General features: G+C 51.0%; 1 protein-coding gene and 1 pseudogene across 1 annotated transcript in view; one reads left to right on the top strand and one right to left on the bottom strand.

The window, feature by feature from the left end:
- The window catches only part of LOC139277486 (cadherin-4-like), a 636199-nt gene that overhangs the window by 541893 nt on the left and 78586 nt on the right, over window positions 1-15720 (top strand). The window contains exons 10-11 of the mRNA XM_070895995.1: window positions 1811-2064; window positions 14178-14320. Coding sequence (XP_070752096.1) covers window positions 1811-2064; window positions 14178-14320 — 397 coding nt within the window. The remainder of the gene's footprint in view (window positions 1-1810; window positions 2065-14177; window positions 14321-15720) is intronic.
- Window positions 4762-5000, bottom strand: LOC139277770 (U2 spliceosomal RNA; annotated as a pseudogene).

Genomic DNA, 15720 nt, shown 5'->3' with positions numbered 1-15720 from the left:
ATAATTTATTCATCTCGTTGGCTTGATTCTCCTGTAATTTTTCTGATCACATATAATCAAGCGAGCACACTTGTGGGATATAAATCCTCTCTGTGTCTTCATGGTATATGTTCTATATCCCTTTTTGCTGGAATGGTAAATAATTCAGCATTTTTTGTGCCCGATAAGATCTATAAATCTTGTAAATTGAGTTGCTGCAGTGATCCATAGATTATTATTTGCTAGTTGACAGTATTTTAGTCCCTGCCATAGTTTGTGATTTGTTTTGACTATTCTGCCACAAAGAATTTGGGAAACGAGTTACTTTTGAATGTAGTCATTTTAAACTCAAGTGCACTTATTTAATTTAAAGGCTGAGATGAAGGTAGTTAAAATGCTAATGACAAGCTTTGATATGAACAGCTATGAACAGAGGTAGATTAAAAAACAGAGACACAGGCAGCCAGTCAGGTCTAGCTGTGGAATCAGTCAGGTTTTACAAATAGAAAGCTGCATAAAACTAATTTACCAAGTGGATTTTTCTTTACTCAAAATGGATAATCTGCGTAGAGCTTCTAAACTTTTTGTAAAGTTTTCAGACAGCAACTTTATTTTGCTGCATTTATCTAACACATTGGTCTTATTTAGGCACCACTGTACTAAAACAAAACAACTGTAGCCTCTATGACCTCATTACAATGTGTATCAACATAATCCTTGCAATAACCAGTTCCTATAATAGTTTTGTACTTGGAACATCATGTGACTGTGGAGCTCCTCATCAGACCCTGGAGCACATAATTGAACACTGCCCTGAAAGGAAATTTGCAGGCAGCCTAGAAGATATCCACACTGTTACACCGGAAATTTTGGCCTGGATATCCAACTTGGATAATGACGTTTGATTTGCTCTGCTACTACCGCACGAAAGAAGACGAAGACTTGGAACATGATTTTGATTTTGTTCTCCAGTACATGTGGAAATACATCTGCAGTTGAAGGTTTCCGTCATAATATCAAGATGAGACTGATGGAGCTGTGGTTGAGTCCATGGCGTTGACTACCTAAATGGCAACCAGCAAAATGACGTCTGTGTGTATCCACCAGCCTTTTTGCCTGACGAACGATAAATTCGAGGAAGAACTGGTCCATTTTAGCGAATGATTGAATGCACCATCTTATAAATTGAGCATAGATCAGCTTGATCAGAAACATGGTCGCAATTGATTTTCTTTCATTTTTATGTTAAGAGCGACTGTTGATGACACCTGTAAAGATTATCATAACACTCACTGCTGATAACCAAGCTATTCGTTGATGCTACTTCCAGAATTTCATGACCAGTTTCAAGGAAAGGAAATAACAGCTGGAATAAAGATTTCACTTCTTTTCTGTGGAAGAACTGATGGGTCCGCATTCCCTCATAAAAAGCATTCTTCCCGTCAGCTGAATTGTAACCCAGCATAAAGCCTTAATCTTTCTTCTAGACTCGGTGTAACTACCTTTCTCCAAGCCCATAACAAGATATGGATGGATCAGAGCTTGAATTCTTACATTTGCTTTACTAATAATGAGAATTATTATTTATGTCTCTGCAGTGCATAAGACAAAAATGAAGTGAAAAAAGACTACATTTAAAAAAAGAATCTTGAGGTGTAATTCTCTGGCTTTAAGCTCCCAACAGAGTGCTTCATCCACCATTGCTGCACTGTTAATTATTCCAATCTTCTTATTTCAGGGGTGCATGGAGCATGATTTTTTTTCTTCTCTCGAGCATTGTATGTCTTGGGAATTAGACTTAATCCAATACATTGGATTTTCTGTTTTTCAGCCAGTAGATTATGAGATAAACAGGGCCTTTGTGCTGACAGTGGTGGTAATGAATCAAACTCCTCTCTCAACTGGAATTCAGTCTTCACTCCAGTCCACAGCAACGGTTGCTATCTCTGTCACTGATGTCAATGAAGCTCCATTTTTCATTCCCAATCCCAAACTGATCAGGCAGGAGGAAGAGATGCCTGTGGGCACACTGTTGACTACATTTGCAGCTCAAGATCCTGACCGCTTTATGCAGCAAGCAGTACGGTAAGATGATCAATCAAAATATTAATTCAGTATTTCATTTCTTCCCCCTCCCCAGAACACATTGGGGTAGATTTTGACTTTGTGTGATAGTTTAAAATGGGTGACAACGAATTGGCAGCCCTCCCGATTTTTATTTCCATGACTCGCTGATTCGCCATCATCCATTTCACACTATTGCACAAAGTCAAAGTTTATCCCGAGAACAGGTGCAATCCAGCTGTCACTGAAGACCAGCTTGGTATATCAGCAATTTAAAAAGGCTTCACCAGGCTTTAGGCAAGTCAGAACATTGCTCGCCTTTATCAGGCACATGGGTCCTTTTGAAAATGGGGCGATTTGATGCTGACTACGTGTTGTGCTCAGTGCCCAAGGAACTGTACCCAGCAAGGGGTCATCACCTTCAGGAGAGATGGGAAGGGCAGAGGATAAAATTATGAGAAAAATATTCTGCATGATCAGTACAATAATGTATATGCATAACATTCAAATGGCAAAAAGCATATTTGTGCTTGCACCAGTTTTCAAAATGTATCCCTTTTGGCTTACAGTAATATTTGCATGACTATTTTCTTTGCATTTTAATTTTGTGAAACCATTTTCTAGATCAATATTGCTCAGAGACTTTTGTTTTTCTTCATTTTAAAGTTCTCCTCTCCTCTGCAAAAGCCAACAGGAGTAATTCCTCCTGGTAATCAACTGATGGCAGCGTGAGGCTTGCCTAAAAATTGAAGTTCTTTATCCATCTTATTTCAATTTTGTTGTTTATTCCTGCTTCACTGAGAGGAACTTCCTCTTCGTGATTCAAGGTCAGCCCCAGCTGAGATTTGAAACTCTGTGGGTGCAGCATGGTTTGAACCCACACTGTACTACGACATGCCACAGTGCACAGTGCCACCTCAATGCCAGTCGGGTAGTTTTATTTGAACGTTAATTACACTTCTAGTTAAAATTTGAAATATGTTGGTGCCATATCATGTTAAATGTCATTCTGTCGACATTGGCTGAGATTTTGCAGAGGGTTAGCGGGCAGGATCGGTGGCACGTCGGGCGGGAAAGTGTTTTTTTTTAAGCGGGTCGGGAACCTGCTGTCAACCCACCCCAATGCGCCTTTCCCAATGTCGGGTCTGACAACGTTGAGCAGACCCGAGTGGCGGCAGCAGCGGGAGAGTCAATTAAACTCATTAGCATCTAGTTGACAGATGCTTAACAAGCTTTTTTAACATATCTTTTGACTTTAACTGCATGACCGCGGGAACCATGCTGTTCGGGGACCATGGCTGTCAACCTGAGGCATGAGCTCAGTGGCCATTGCTCCAGCTGATGACTTGACAGCTTCAAATGTACAGTAAAAGCTTCCACCTGACACATCATCACTTTCCTCAGTCACAAGCTGTTTCTCAATCCATTGCCAGCACAGATTCTGCAGACTTTCCACTCTCCAATCTCACCTCATTGGAAGAACTCTCTCACCATTGACAGATCTGACAGCTCTACTTCACCTGAGATCTATTCCATCAACATGGGTGAACTTTATACTGTCTCGCCTCAGAATCCGACCATGATCAGCCCCAACACCAGGCACATCAGCAGCACCAACAACATCACCAACCTTCTCAGCAATCATCTGATGCTGTACAGGACACAGGGCATCAGCACCTGACCACATTGCTGCCAGGGATGGTCCCACCATGGCCAGATTTACATCATTTGATGCTGTGCACCCTGGCTGCCATATGATGCATTAGGGTGGCACCAACACCATAAAGCATCCCTACAATGCCCAAGCCATTCCTTTCACATTCATCACCATTGCAAGGGGTACCGTTCTGTCTCAACATTCACTGCAACTCACTAAGCCAGTTCCAAAGGTGCACACACATCTGTCCAAGAATGAAAAGTGTTGAAAATAAAGGATTCAGTGTTTGACAGCATATTTAACAGAAATTTTATATGAAAATTGGATAAAAGAGCCAAGTGGCTACTCATGTGTGTTGTTAGCTGGTATGATGGCACTAGGATGAGGATGAGTGTGAGGGATGGCTAGTGAGATGAGGATGTGATGATGTAGAGAGAGAGGGATGGATAGAGGTGCAAGGTAAATTGGTGTAAGGATGTGCAGGAATAGGGTAGAGAAGGCAGAGTGATGAGGATGTGATGAGAGGCACAGGAGGATGAAGTTGAGTGTGGGTTTGTATTAATGTTTTATGATCTAAAGAGATCATTGAAAGGTTTGTACCATTGCACCCAGATCCTCCTGACGACATCCCTGTTGTGACCTCCTTTGCAATGTGCAACCAGACTGGGGAGGTCACTTCCATCCGTTGGAAGTGATGAGGACCTCACTGCGTGCTGTGACTCCCTCTATAAACATATGGAGGGAGTCATCGGAGAACCTAGGTGCTGCCCTGCTCCTCTATACAGTCATCGTCAGTGCTTTCAGCACTTCAGTGCTACAGATCACTGACAGTACAAACATCAAAAGTAAGGGGGCCATGGTCCCTTTTAAGGAAAACGGCTCAAGACGCGTCATTAATGACATCACCAAACCCGCTCCTTATAATTAGGCCGGGTAATTTTTTTTAAAAATTAAATTCGTAGCCAATCGTTCCAATTCTTTGTCAAATCACAAACGCCAGAGGTCACCTTGGGCCCATTCAAGGATCACTCTGCGCCAATGCTCTTAGCCAAAAGGCCTAGAGCCACTGCACCGTTCCTGGAAGTACTGCAATACCAGGTTCGTGCCATGGAGGTGGATGGGTCAGGTCCCCCACACACCTCCGTGGAGGTGGATGGGTCAAGCCACCCCACCCACCTCCTATTTCCAAAAAAGCAAGCATATACCTTCCTGATCCAGGGAGAACCACCTTGGGGTTATGGTGGTTACTCCCCTGTCAGGTCAGTTAGGCATGATCTTAGCCAAAAGGCCGAGAAGCGATTAGGCCGGGTATTTTTTTTTTTTTTTTTAAATTCGTAGCCAATCGTTCCAATTCTTTGTCAAATCTCAAACGCCAGAGGTCACCTTGCACACGCCAAGGATCACTCTGCGCCAATGCTCTTAGCCAAAAGGCCTAGAGCCACTGCACCGTTCCTGGAAGTACTGCAATACCAGGTTCGTGCCATGGAGGTGGATGGGTCAGGTCCCCCACACACCTCCGTGGAGGTGGATGGGTCAAGCCACCCCACCCTACGCTGGGCGGGCTTAACAAGCCCCATCAAGGTAAGTTCATTTTCCAGAATAGGATGTAGCCAGCAGCGGGATCGGTACTCGCCACCAACATAGCGGCCCTGGACCTGTCGAGGAGAGGAAAATCGCGGCCTTTGTTTTAGGTATCTGAATGTATTATTACATCAATATACAATTAGTGCTGCTCACATGAAGGCATATTTGAATGCTTTACAAGAGGGGAGGGGTGGAAATTGAGCAGAAATTGAGAACATTTGGTAATGAGTAGGGCAGGAAGATGGCCTGGTTGAAGTGGTCATATTTTAGGAGACTTTTGCAGACACGAAGAGGCATAGTAAAATGGAAAGATAGATAGTTTCTCAACTGATAAAGGAATAAAGGGTTATGGGGAGCGGGCAGAGAAGTGGACCTGAGTCCATGATCGGATCAGCCATGATTGTATTAAATGGCGGAGCAGGCTCGAGAGTCCGTATGGCCTACTCCTGCTCCTATTTCTTATGTTCTTATGTTCTCGAGGAAGCAAACTCCAGAGGCGAAGGGAGTAATTGGTGAAAGATTGGGCTCTGGTGGTGCAGTGAAGTGGAACAAGCAGTAGTTCAGAGTCAGAGAAAGAGAAGATGAGGGTTGGGATGCATGGTTGGAGAAGATTGGATGAGGATCTTGGAATCAATTTGTTAATTGAAGTTTCTGCTTCACAGCAGCTTCATTTGTGGCAAATCTCAATAATGTTTGGTTGCTAAAACTATCCAGTATCTAACTGACCTTCGTTTTGTAAATCTGTGCAGTATTTTTCTGCTTGAACATGCAACTCACTTATCTAGCTTATTATTTCTGGAGTAAAGGTACCAAAAATGAACAATTTTGCAGCTGAAATCACTCATTGAACTTAGAAATAGCAATTTTAGCAGCTAATATCCTCAATGAAAAATCTATGAGGTGAGGTTGAGGTTCAGGCTGCTTCACCCAGCTCAGTAATCGTGCTCATATTAATTTTTGAAACTGGTAACTCTGCAGCCTTGACATGCATAAATAATGTCTTCATTAATTCCAAGGTTATGAAATGTGGTTTGTTGAGGTTCGACTAATAACAGCCTTGGCAAAAAAGGACGTGCTTATTTATACTGCAAAAATGGCCACCATGCTCCACCCTTTGTCTATGATTGGTTCCCTTGGAGGATAAGCCACACCCTGAAGTTTTACAGGAATGTGTAATTGGAACCGTCCATTCCAAGGTGTCACTGACTTTTCAAATTGTAACTCGATCCACTTTGATTTCCTGAAGCGACAGAGGACAGAACTCCCCAGAAGACAGCAAGGGCCAGCCAAAGTGCCTTACCCCAGTCCAAGTGCATCCCTCCCCCAACCAAAGTGCATGCCTCCTCCAGCCAAAGTGCCTTACCCCAGTCCAAGTGTATGCCTTCCCCAGCCGAAGTGACTTACTCCAGCGCAAGTGCATCCTTCCCCCACCCCACCATCGATGGGGCATTGTGTACGCATTGTTAACAGGTTTATTGGGTATGAAGTGAATAGTGACAGTGTCGTTACTTCTAGAGATCATCAATCGGGGGGCAGAGCGAGAGAGAGTGGAGGGGTGGGGGGGGGAAAGAGTGGGGGGGTGGGGGGGAGGAGAGTGAGAGTGGGGGGGGGGAGGAGAGTGAGAGTGGGGGGGGGAGGAGAGTGAGAGTTGGGGGGGGGAGGAGAGTGAGAGTGGGGTGGGGAGGAGAGTGAGAGTGGGGGGGAGGAGGAGAGTGAGAGTGGGGGGGGAGGAGGAGAGTGAGAGTGGGGGGGGAGGAGGAGAGTGAGAGTGGGGGGGGAGGAGGAGAGTGAGAGTGGGGGGGGAGGAGGAGAGTGAGAGTGGGGGGGAGGAGGAGAGTGAGAGTGGGGGGGGAGGAGGAGAGTGAGAGTGGGGGGGGAGGAGAGTGAGATTAGTGGGGGGGGAGGAGAGTGAGATTAGTGGGGGGGGAGGAGAGTGAGATTGGGGGGGAGGAGAGTGAGAGTGAGATTGGGGGGAGGAGAGTGAGAGTGAGATTGGGGGGGAGGAGAGTGAGAGTGAGATTGGGGGGGAGGAGAGTGAGAGTGAGATTGGGGGGGGGAGGAGAGTGAGTGTGGAGGGATGGGGGGAGGAGAGTGAGTGTGGGGGGATGGGGGGAGGAGGGTGGGGGGGAGGAGAGTGGGGGGGTGGGGGGGTGGGGGGGGAGGAGAGTGAGAGTGGGGGGGGAGGAGAGTGAGAGTGGGGGGGAAGGAGAGTGAGAGTGGGGGGTGGAGGAGAGTGAGAGTGGGGGGGAGGAGAGTGAGAGTGAGTGAGTGGGGGTGGGAGAGAGTGAGGGGGTGGGGGTGGGAGAGAGAGAGAGAGAGAGAGAGAGAGAGAGAGTGAGTGGGGGTGGGAGAGAGAGAGAGAGAGTGAGTGGGGGTGGGAGAGAGAGAGAGAGTGAGTGGTTTTTTTTTGTCCTTACTATACAGTATAAATGCACACGAGGCCCATACTTGAGAGAAGGTCACTCTGTGACCAATTACTTTTATTACCAAGACCTCAAGTGATGAAGGTGGGTGGAGCTTCCCTTTTTATACCAGAAAGGCCAGGTTAGGAGTGTCTCCCACAAGTTCGCCCCCTGTGGTCAATGTTCTCAAGGTGTACAACTTAGGTCAGCTTATACATGGGTTACAATGATAGTTGGATACATGATATCCCCGCCCCCCCCAAAGTCTTATTTGGATCACAAGTTAAGTCTCTCTGGTGGTTTATGCTCCCTTGTAGAGCGCCTGAGTTGGAGCTCCGGTTGTTGGGCGCTGGCCTGAGTGTCTGCTGTTTGTGGTGCCTCAGGCCTGTCCGGACTGCCCACAGTGACTGGGCTCTCCTCCACTTGCTTCTGGTGTTCGGTCACCTGTGGTGGAGTAAACTCTACGTCATGTTCTTCCTCTGCTTCTTCTATGGGGTTGCTGAACCTCCTTTTAGTTTGATGCACGTGTTTGCGGCAGATTTGTCCATTGGTAACTTTAACTACCAAAACCCTATTCCCCTCTTTGGCAATCATAGTGCCTGCAAGCCATTTGGGCCCTGCAGTGTAATTAAGGTCAAAAACAGGGTCATTGACAAAAACTTAGGTTAGCTTTTCCATGGGTTACAATGATAGTTGAATACATGACAGAGGGGGGGGAGAGAGAGAGAGAGAGTTGGGGGGGGGGGGGTGAAGAGAGAGAGAGCGAGAGAGGGGCGGGGAGGAGAGCGAGAGCGGGGAGGAGAGCGGGGAGCGAGAGCAGGAGTCGGGGAGCAGGGAGGAGAGCGAGAGAGAGAGAGTCCAGGTGGGGGGTGGGTGGAAGAGTGGGGGGTTGGTGAAAGTACGTCGGGGGGTGGGGGGGTGGGGGGGTGGCGAGGGGGAGAAAGTAAGTCCAGAGAAGGGAGTCTGTGGGGGGAGAGTTCGGGAGGGGGAGGGTGGAGACAGAGGAGTTGGGGGGAGACAGAGGAGAGGGGAGGGGGGGAGACAGAGGAGAGGGGAGGGGGGGAGACAGAGGAGAGGGGAGGGAGGGAGACATAGGAGAGGGGAGGGGGGGAGACAAAGGAGAGGGGAGACAAAGGAGAGGGGAGGGGGGGTAGACAGAGGAGAGGGGAGGGGGGTAGACAGAGGAGAGGGGAGGGGGGTAGACATGGGAGGGGGGTAGACAGAGGAGAGGGGAGGGGGGGAGACAGAGGAGAGGGGAGAGAGGGGAGACAGAGAGGGGAGGGAGGCGAGGCGGAGAGGGAGAGGGGGGGCGGAGAGATAGAGAGGGGGGGGCGGAGAGATATAGAGGGGAGGGGGAGGAGAGTGGATGGGGGAGAGTGAGGAGAGCGAGTGAGGGGAGGCGGGGGGAGAGTGAGTGAGGGGGGGTGGGGAGAGTGAGTGAGGGGAGGGGGTAGCGTGAGTGAGGGGAGGGGGGAGAGTGAGTGAGGGGAGGGGGGAGAGTGAGTGAGGAGAGGGGGGGAAAGAGTGAGTGAGGGGAGGGGGGGAAAGAGTGAGTGAGGGGAGGGGGGGAAGAGTGAGTGAGGGGAGGGGGGGGAAGAGTGAGTGAGGGGAGGGGGGGAAGAGTGAGTGAGGGGAGTGGGGGAAGAATGAGTGAGGGGAGTGGAGGAAGAGTGAGTGAGGGGAGGGGGGGAAGAGTGAGCGAGGGGAGGGGTGGAAGAGTGAACGAGGGGAGGGGGGGAAGAGTGAGCGAGGGGAGGGGGGGAAGAGTGAGCGAGGGGAGGGGGGGAAGAGTGAGTGAGGGGAGGGGAGGGGAAGAGTGAGCAAGGGGAGGGGAGGGGAAGAGTGAGCGAGGGGAGGGGGGAAGAGTGAGGGGAGGGGGGGAAGAGTGAGGGGAGGGGGGAAAGAGTGAGTGAGGGGAGGGGGGGAAGAGTGAGTGAGGGGAGGGGGGGAAGAGTGAGTGAGGGGAGGGGGGGAAGAGTGAGTGAGGGGAGGGGGGGAAGAGTGAGTGAGGGGAGGGGGGGAAGAGTGAGTGAAGGGAGGGGGGAAGAGTGAGTGAGGGGAGGGGGGGGAAGAGTGAGTGAGGGGAGGGGGGAAGAATGAGCGAGGGGAGGGGGGGAAGAGTGAGCGAGGGGAGGGGGGGGAAGAGTGAGCGAGGGGAGGGGGGGGAGAGTGAGCGAGGGGAGGGGGGGAAGACTGAGCGAGGGGAGGGGGGGAAGAGTGAGCAAGGGGAGGGGGGGAAGAGTGAGCGAGGGGAGGGGGGAAGAGTCAGCGAGGGGAGGGGGGAAGGGTGAGCGAGGGGAGGGGGGGAAGGGTGAGCGAGGGGAGGGGGGGAGGAGTGAGCGAGGGGAGGGGGGGAAGAGTGAGCGAGGGGAGGGGGGGAAGAGTGAGCGAGGGGAGGGGGGGAAGAGTGAGCGAGGGGAGGGGGGGAAGAGTGAGCGGGGGGAGGGGGGGAAGAGTGAGCGAGGGGAGGGGGGGAAGAGTGAGCGAGGGGAGGGGGGGAAGAGTGAGCGAGGGGAGGGAGGGAAGAGTGAGGGGAGGGAGGGGGGAAGAGTGAGTGAGGGGAGGGAGGGGGGAAGAGTGAGTGAGGGGAGGGGGGTAAGTGAGTGAGGGGAGGGAAGAGTGAGTGAGGGGAGGGGGGGAAGAGTGAATGAGGGGAGGGGGGGAAGAGTGAGTGAGGGGAGGTGGGGGAAGTGTGAGTGAGGGGAGGGGGGATGAGTGAGTGAGGGGAGGGGGGCAAGAGAGGGGGGATGAGTGAGTGAGGGGAGGGGGGCAAGAGAGGGGGGAGTGAAGGGGGGAGGGGAGGGGAGGGGGGGAGGTGAGAGGGAAGAGGGGGAAGGGGAGGGGGGGAGGTGAGAGGGAAGAGGGGGGAGAGAGAATGGAGGGGAGGGGGGGAGAGAGAGAGAGAGGGGGGAGAGAGAAGAGAGGGGGTGGGGGAGAGAAAGAGAGAGAGAGGGGTAGAGAGAGAGAGAAGGGAGAGAGAGGAGAGGAGGGAGAGGGAGAGGAGCGGGGAGGGGGGGAGAATGGGGAAAGAAGAGGAGGGAGAGGGGGGAGGGGGGAGTGGGGAGGGGAGAGAGGTGGGAGCGGGGAGGGGAGGGGAGAGAGGGGGGAGCGGGGATGGGAGGGGAGGGGGAGAGAGGGGGGAGCGCGGAGTGGGAGGGGGAGTGGGGGGAAGGGGGGAGAGATAGGGCCCGGGGGAGAGGGGGGTGGAGGGGGAAGTGGGGAAGATAGAATTGGGATGGGGAGAGGGGAGGAGGGAGAGAGAAGGGGAGGGGGGAAGTGGGGAAGAGAGAATTGGGAGGGGGAGGGGGGAGAGGGGGCGAGTAAGGGCGAGAGGGAGGGAGGGAGGGAAGGGGGAGAGGGAGGGAGGAGAGAGAGGGGGGGATGGGGTGAGGGGGGTGCAGAGAGAGAGGGGGAGGGGGTGGAGAGAGCAGGGGGAAGAGTAGAGAGGGGGAGGGGGAGTCAGGGCCTCATGTCAGCAGTCTCGTGCCTCAGGTACTGCTTCTCGGCACCACATGGATGGAATGATTGCGGGGGCGGGTCTTGACGTTGTGGGACTTGACAGATGCATAATCTGTCAAAAAAAATGCAGTACAAATAGTTACACTGGACAAAAATGTATGTAGATGAGTGCTAAAAAAAATATGCTTTTCTAAAAATGCAATAAAAAACACTGTCAAGCTCACACTCTGGAGTTACGCTGCAGATCGGTAATTACATTGGACTGATGGTCTCTGTTAATGGACAAGACTTGTTCATTATTGTTTACTTTTGGTTTATGATCTGCAGATAATCAACAGAGGGACTGCTTTTTAGCATAACCTTGACTCCTTAAAATTAACAAAATATTGCATCTGCTAGAAGTCTTAAATCACTGAAATTGTTGGAAATACATAGCAAATCATTCAGCATCGAACAAGAGAAAGGACAGGCTAGCATTTGGGGTTTAGATTCTAATGGACCTGCTATACATTTCCAGCATGTGCTGTTTTATCCTGTTTTTAAAATGTTGCCTGGTGGTTGTTATCCTTGATCAAGTCTGAGTTGATCTACAATAACAGGAGCAGGCTCACTTGCAGTGTTCGCCCCGATTGCACGGCAGTTGGAGAGTGCGCTAAAGACGAGCTGAAGAGATTGTGCAGGAATCTGGGTGTATGTGCAGCTTTTTCAACTCCAATAGTAATGTTTTTATATATAAGGAGATTAGACGATGGCAAAGCAGATGCTTAGAACTGATTTACTGAAGTAATTATTTTTTATTTATAACCGATATGTTACATTGAATTTGGTGTCAAGTCTTCCCGATGTCTGGCATTGCATTCGTTCTAAAACTGCAAAGTCTGACCAATAAATTGTTTCAACTTGAAAGCAATAAGACTTTAAAACTTTCATGTTTACAACATCGGTTCATGACCATGGATGAGCTCATCTGCCTGTTTGAGTATTTCTTCCCTGCACAACATATTACAACTACTTCTATATTTATTTTCTTTTATTGCTTTTAATGCTAAATGATCCTGAATGTGTTTCTTCCAAAGGCTATACTGTTGAAAATTGATCACCACATAAATTCATCCAGTCTGTAGTCTCATTTGCCAACTCCTCCACTTTTTTCAGATATCTATTTCTTTATGGCTATAGTTATTGCTCCTTTATGGCCAGTTAATGGAAGGTACAATTTGAATACATCGGCCAGTGTCTGTTGGAGATACCCACAAGGGGGAATTTTAACTCCCAGGTGGGATACAAGGGGGTCACCCTCCCAGGAGCTGCAGTGAGAGGCTCGGTCCACTTTTAAAAGGCCAGGCCTCATTAACATCTCTCCAGCGGGCTGCTCGCCTGTAACAGGCATCCAGAGGCAGCGTGCAGGCTTTGGACCCATGAAGATTGGAAAGCTTGGAAAGCTAGCTAGGCTCACTCCAAGGTCAATCGTAAGGGGTTGGGGGGGTTCCAAAGGTGGGCAGCCAGGTGGGGGGACGGGAGAGGGGGTTGTGGGAGGAGGAGTCCGGGGCAGCAGTGACCCAAGCTTTCTCCCTGATGGGAGTCGAAAATTAAATGGATTAAAGGAATAGGGTGAGAATAGAGCGACTTCGTCTTCAGAAAGCTGATGCATTTCACTCTTTTGACAGCCTTTGCCGAGGCTGAACGGGGAGAGGCTAAAGAAGTGGTCACCATCATAGATGGTCCCTCGAAACGAGGATGACTTGCTTCCACGCCAAAAAAGGATGAGTTCACAAGTGTTTCAATGAAGGACCCGAACGACATCCTCAAGGGTGGAAGATGCCTGTGCGTGGATTTTTTTAACGTGGGATGAATGTTGCACACCAGCCACCACACGTACTTGACAAAGCTAGGTCTTGGTCCAGTGGCAAGGATTAACTAAGATTACTGGAGACCAGCTCTGATGCACGGACCTAGTGCGCACACATATCGCAGTGTGGGCTGGCCCATGCTGCCCCTGACCCGAACACATGCCTCTCCTGTGCCCCGATAAGGGCAGAAATGGAGCACAAGGAAGTCCAAACTGTGGACATGAGACTGGAGCAAGTAATGGAGCCTCCCGTCCCCGCATGTCTTCTTTCATGCATTGCCACTAAAGCATAACATACTTGAGAGTAATGTTCAACTTAGGTAGGGGTGGAAACTGGCCGTAGCGAATGAAGACAATATAAACGAAAAGCAGGCGGGCTGTATAATGGGCGACGGATCCATTATCGCCAGTTTTCTATCTCTGCCGAAAGTGAAAATTATCCCGACTGTGAATGGTGTGCTTCTGAGAAAGCATCCAACATTAGTCAGACGTTGACAGGTCTCAGTGGTGCTTTCCCAGCTTCGTTTGCAAACAGGAGCTAATATGAGGTGTGCTCATCTATCTGTGTGTGGGTACTGGTGGGTGGGCACAGCTTGGCATTCCTTCACTGGTCCTCCGCTTTAAAAAAAAACCTCAGATAGGATTTTTAGTGGGAAACTCATTGGTGCTGGTAATGGAGTCGAGGGCAAGAAAATCAGAACATTGGCACAAAGGCTCACGAGAACCTAAATGTCATCGGAAAGCAAACAAAAAAAAAAGTTAAACCATTAAATAGCCACTCAGCGTTGCCGAGCGACTCTCGATATCCATTTTACAAGTGTGATTCAAAATAATGCCCTGCACCAAATATCAGGCAAAGGAGGGCAGGATGTCCCTGCCATCAAATGATGATATTTAAATCGAATTTTCACCTTTTGGAGGTACCTGCCTCCAATGCCAAGGTTCCTGGCCCACAGCAAAAGACGTGTGAACTAAAGCGGGTGTGTTCTGGATCTCTTCTCAATATTCCAGCCGGAAGCATCTGATTTGCAATGAGACAATCGAGGCTAATTGGTTAAAAGCATTGCGTTGCTTATCTGATGTTGCTTATAAAGTTGTTGCTTTTATGTTGCATTCAGCTAACTCTACCACTGGCTTCCTGTCTGAGTCGTTAAAATCTCTCAATATTTGCTGCTTTCTTTAGATATTCTGAACTGTCAGATCCTGCCAACTGGCTGAACATTAATGCCACAACTGGTCAGATCACAACCACAGCAGTCCTGGACAGAGAGTCAATCTATGTTAAAAATAATATGTACGAAGCGACATTCCTGGCAGCTGACAATGGTAGGTCTTGGCTTCGTGCTGTTTATTCCTGTGGAACAATGTAATGTAATGTATCAGCCTGGTGATGTCTTGTCCTTTTGCATCCTTTCAAGTAACCTCCTTTCGGTTTCTTTCAAGTGCCTCAAAAACAGAGTAATGTTGGAAAACAGCATGCTAAAAAAATGAGAGTCCAGGGTTACACAAAGAAGATAGCAATCCCTGAGTCAGATATTGTGTGTGTAGGGGGAGGGGTGGGGGGGGTGGGGGGAAGTGAGTGAGTGTGTGCAGGGAAGGGATGGGGGGAGGAGTGAGTGAGTGTGTGTAGGGGGGGGGGAGGAGTGACTGAGTGTGTGTGTGGGGGGGGATGCAGGGGAGTGAATGGGGAGGTGGGGGAGTGAATGGGGAGGTGGGGGAGTGAGGGGGAGGTGGGGGAGTGAGGGGGAGGTGGGGGAGTGAGGGGGGAGTGAGGTAGGGGTGGGGGAGTGAGGGGGAGGTGGGGGTGGGGGAGTGAGGTGGGGGTGGGGGAGTGAGGTGGGGGAGTGAGGTGGGGGTGGGGGAGTGAGGGGGGAGGTGCGGGAGTGAGTGGGGAGGGGGGGAGTGAGTGGGGAGGGGGGAGGTGGAGGAGTGAGTAGGGAGGGGGGAGGTGGGGGAGTGAGTAGGGAGGGGGGGAGGTGGGGGAGTGAGTAGGGAGGGAGGTGGGGGGAGGTGGGGGAGTGAGTGGGGAGGTGGGAGAGTGAGTGGGGAGGGGGTGGAGGTGGGGGAGTGAGTTGGGAGGGGGTGGAGGTGGGGGAGTGAGTTGGGAGGGAGGGGGAGTGAGGGGGGGAGGTGGGGGAGTGAGTGGGGAGGGGGGGAGTGAGTGGGGAGGGGGGGAGTGAGTGGGGAGGGGGGGAGTGAGTGGGGAGGGGGGGAGTAAGTGGGGTGGGGGAGTGAGTGGGGAGGGGGGGAGGTGGGGGAGTGAGTGGGGAGGGGGGAGTTAGTGGGGGAGGTGGGGGAGTGAGTGGGGAGGGGGGAGGTGGGGGAGAGAATGGGGAGGGGGGAGGTGGGGGAGAGAATGGGGAGGGGGGAGGTGGGGGAGTGAATGGGGAGGGGGGAGGTGGGGGAGTGAATGGGGAGGTGGGGGAGGTGAATGGGGAGGGGGGAGGTGGGGGAGTGAATGGGGAGGGGGGAGGTGGGGGAGTGAATGGGGAGGGGGGAGGTGGGGGAGTGAATGGGGAGGGGAGAGGTGGGGGAGTGAATGGGGAGGGGAGAGGTGGGGGAGTGAATGGGGGAGGGTGGGGGAGTGAATGGGGAGGGGAGAGGTGGGGGAGTGAATGGGGAGGGGAGAGGTGGGGGAGTGAATGGGGAGGGAGAGGTGGGGGAGTGAATGGGGAGGGGAGAGGTGGGGGAGTGAATGGGGAGGGGAGAGGTGGGGGAGTGAGTGG

Source organism: Pristiophorus japonicus, chromosome 12, assembly GCF_044704955.1.
Source record: "Pristiophorus japonicus isolate sPriJap1 chromosome 12, sPriJap1.hap1, whole genome shotgun sequence".
Classification (NCBI taxonomy): domain Eukaryota; kingdom Metazoa; phylum Chordata; class Chondrichthyes; family Pristiophoridae; genus Pristiophorus; species Pristiophorus japonicus.
This window is presented reverse-complemented; position numbering and strand designations above follow the sequence as displayed.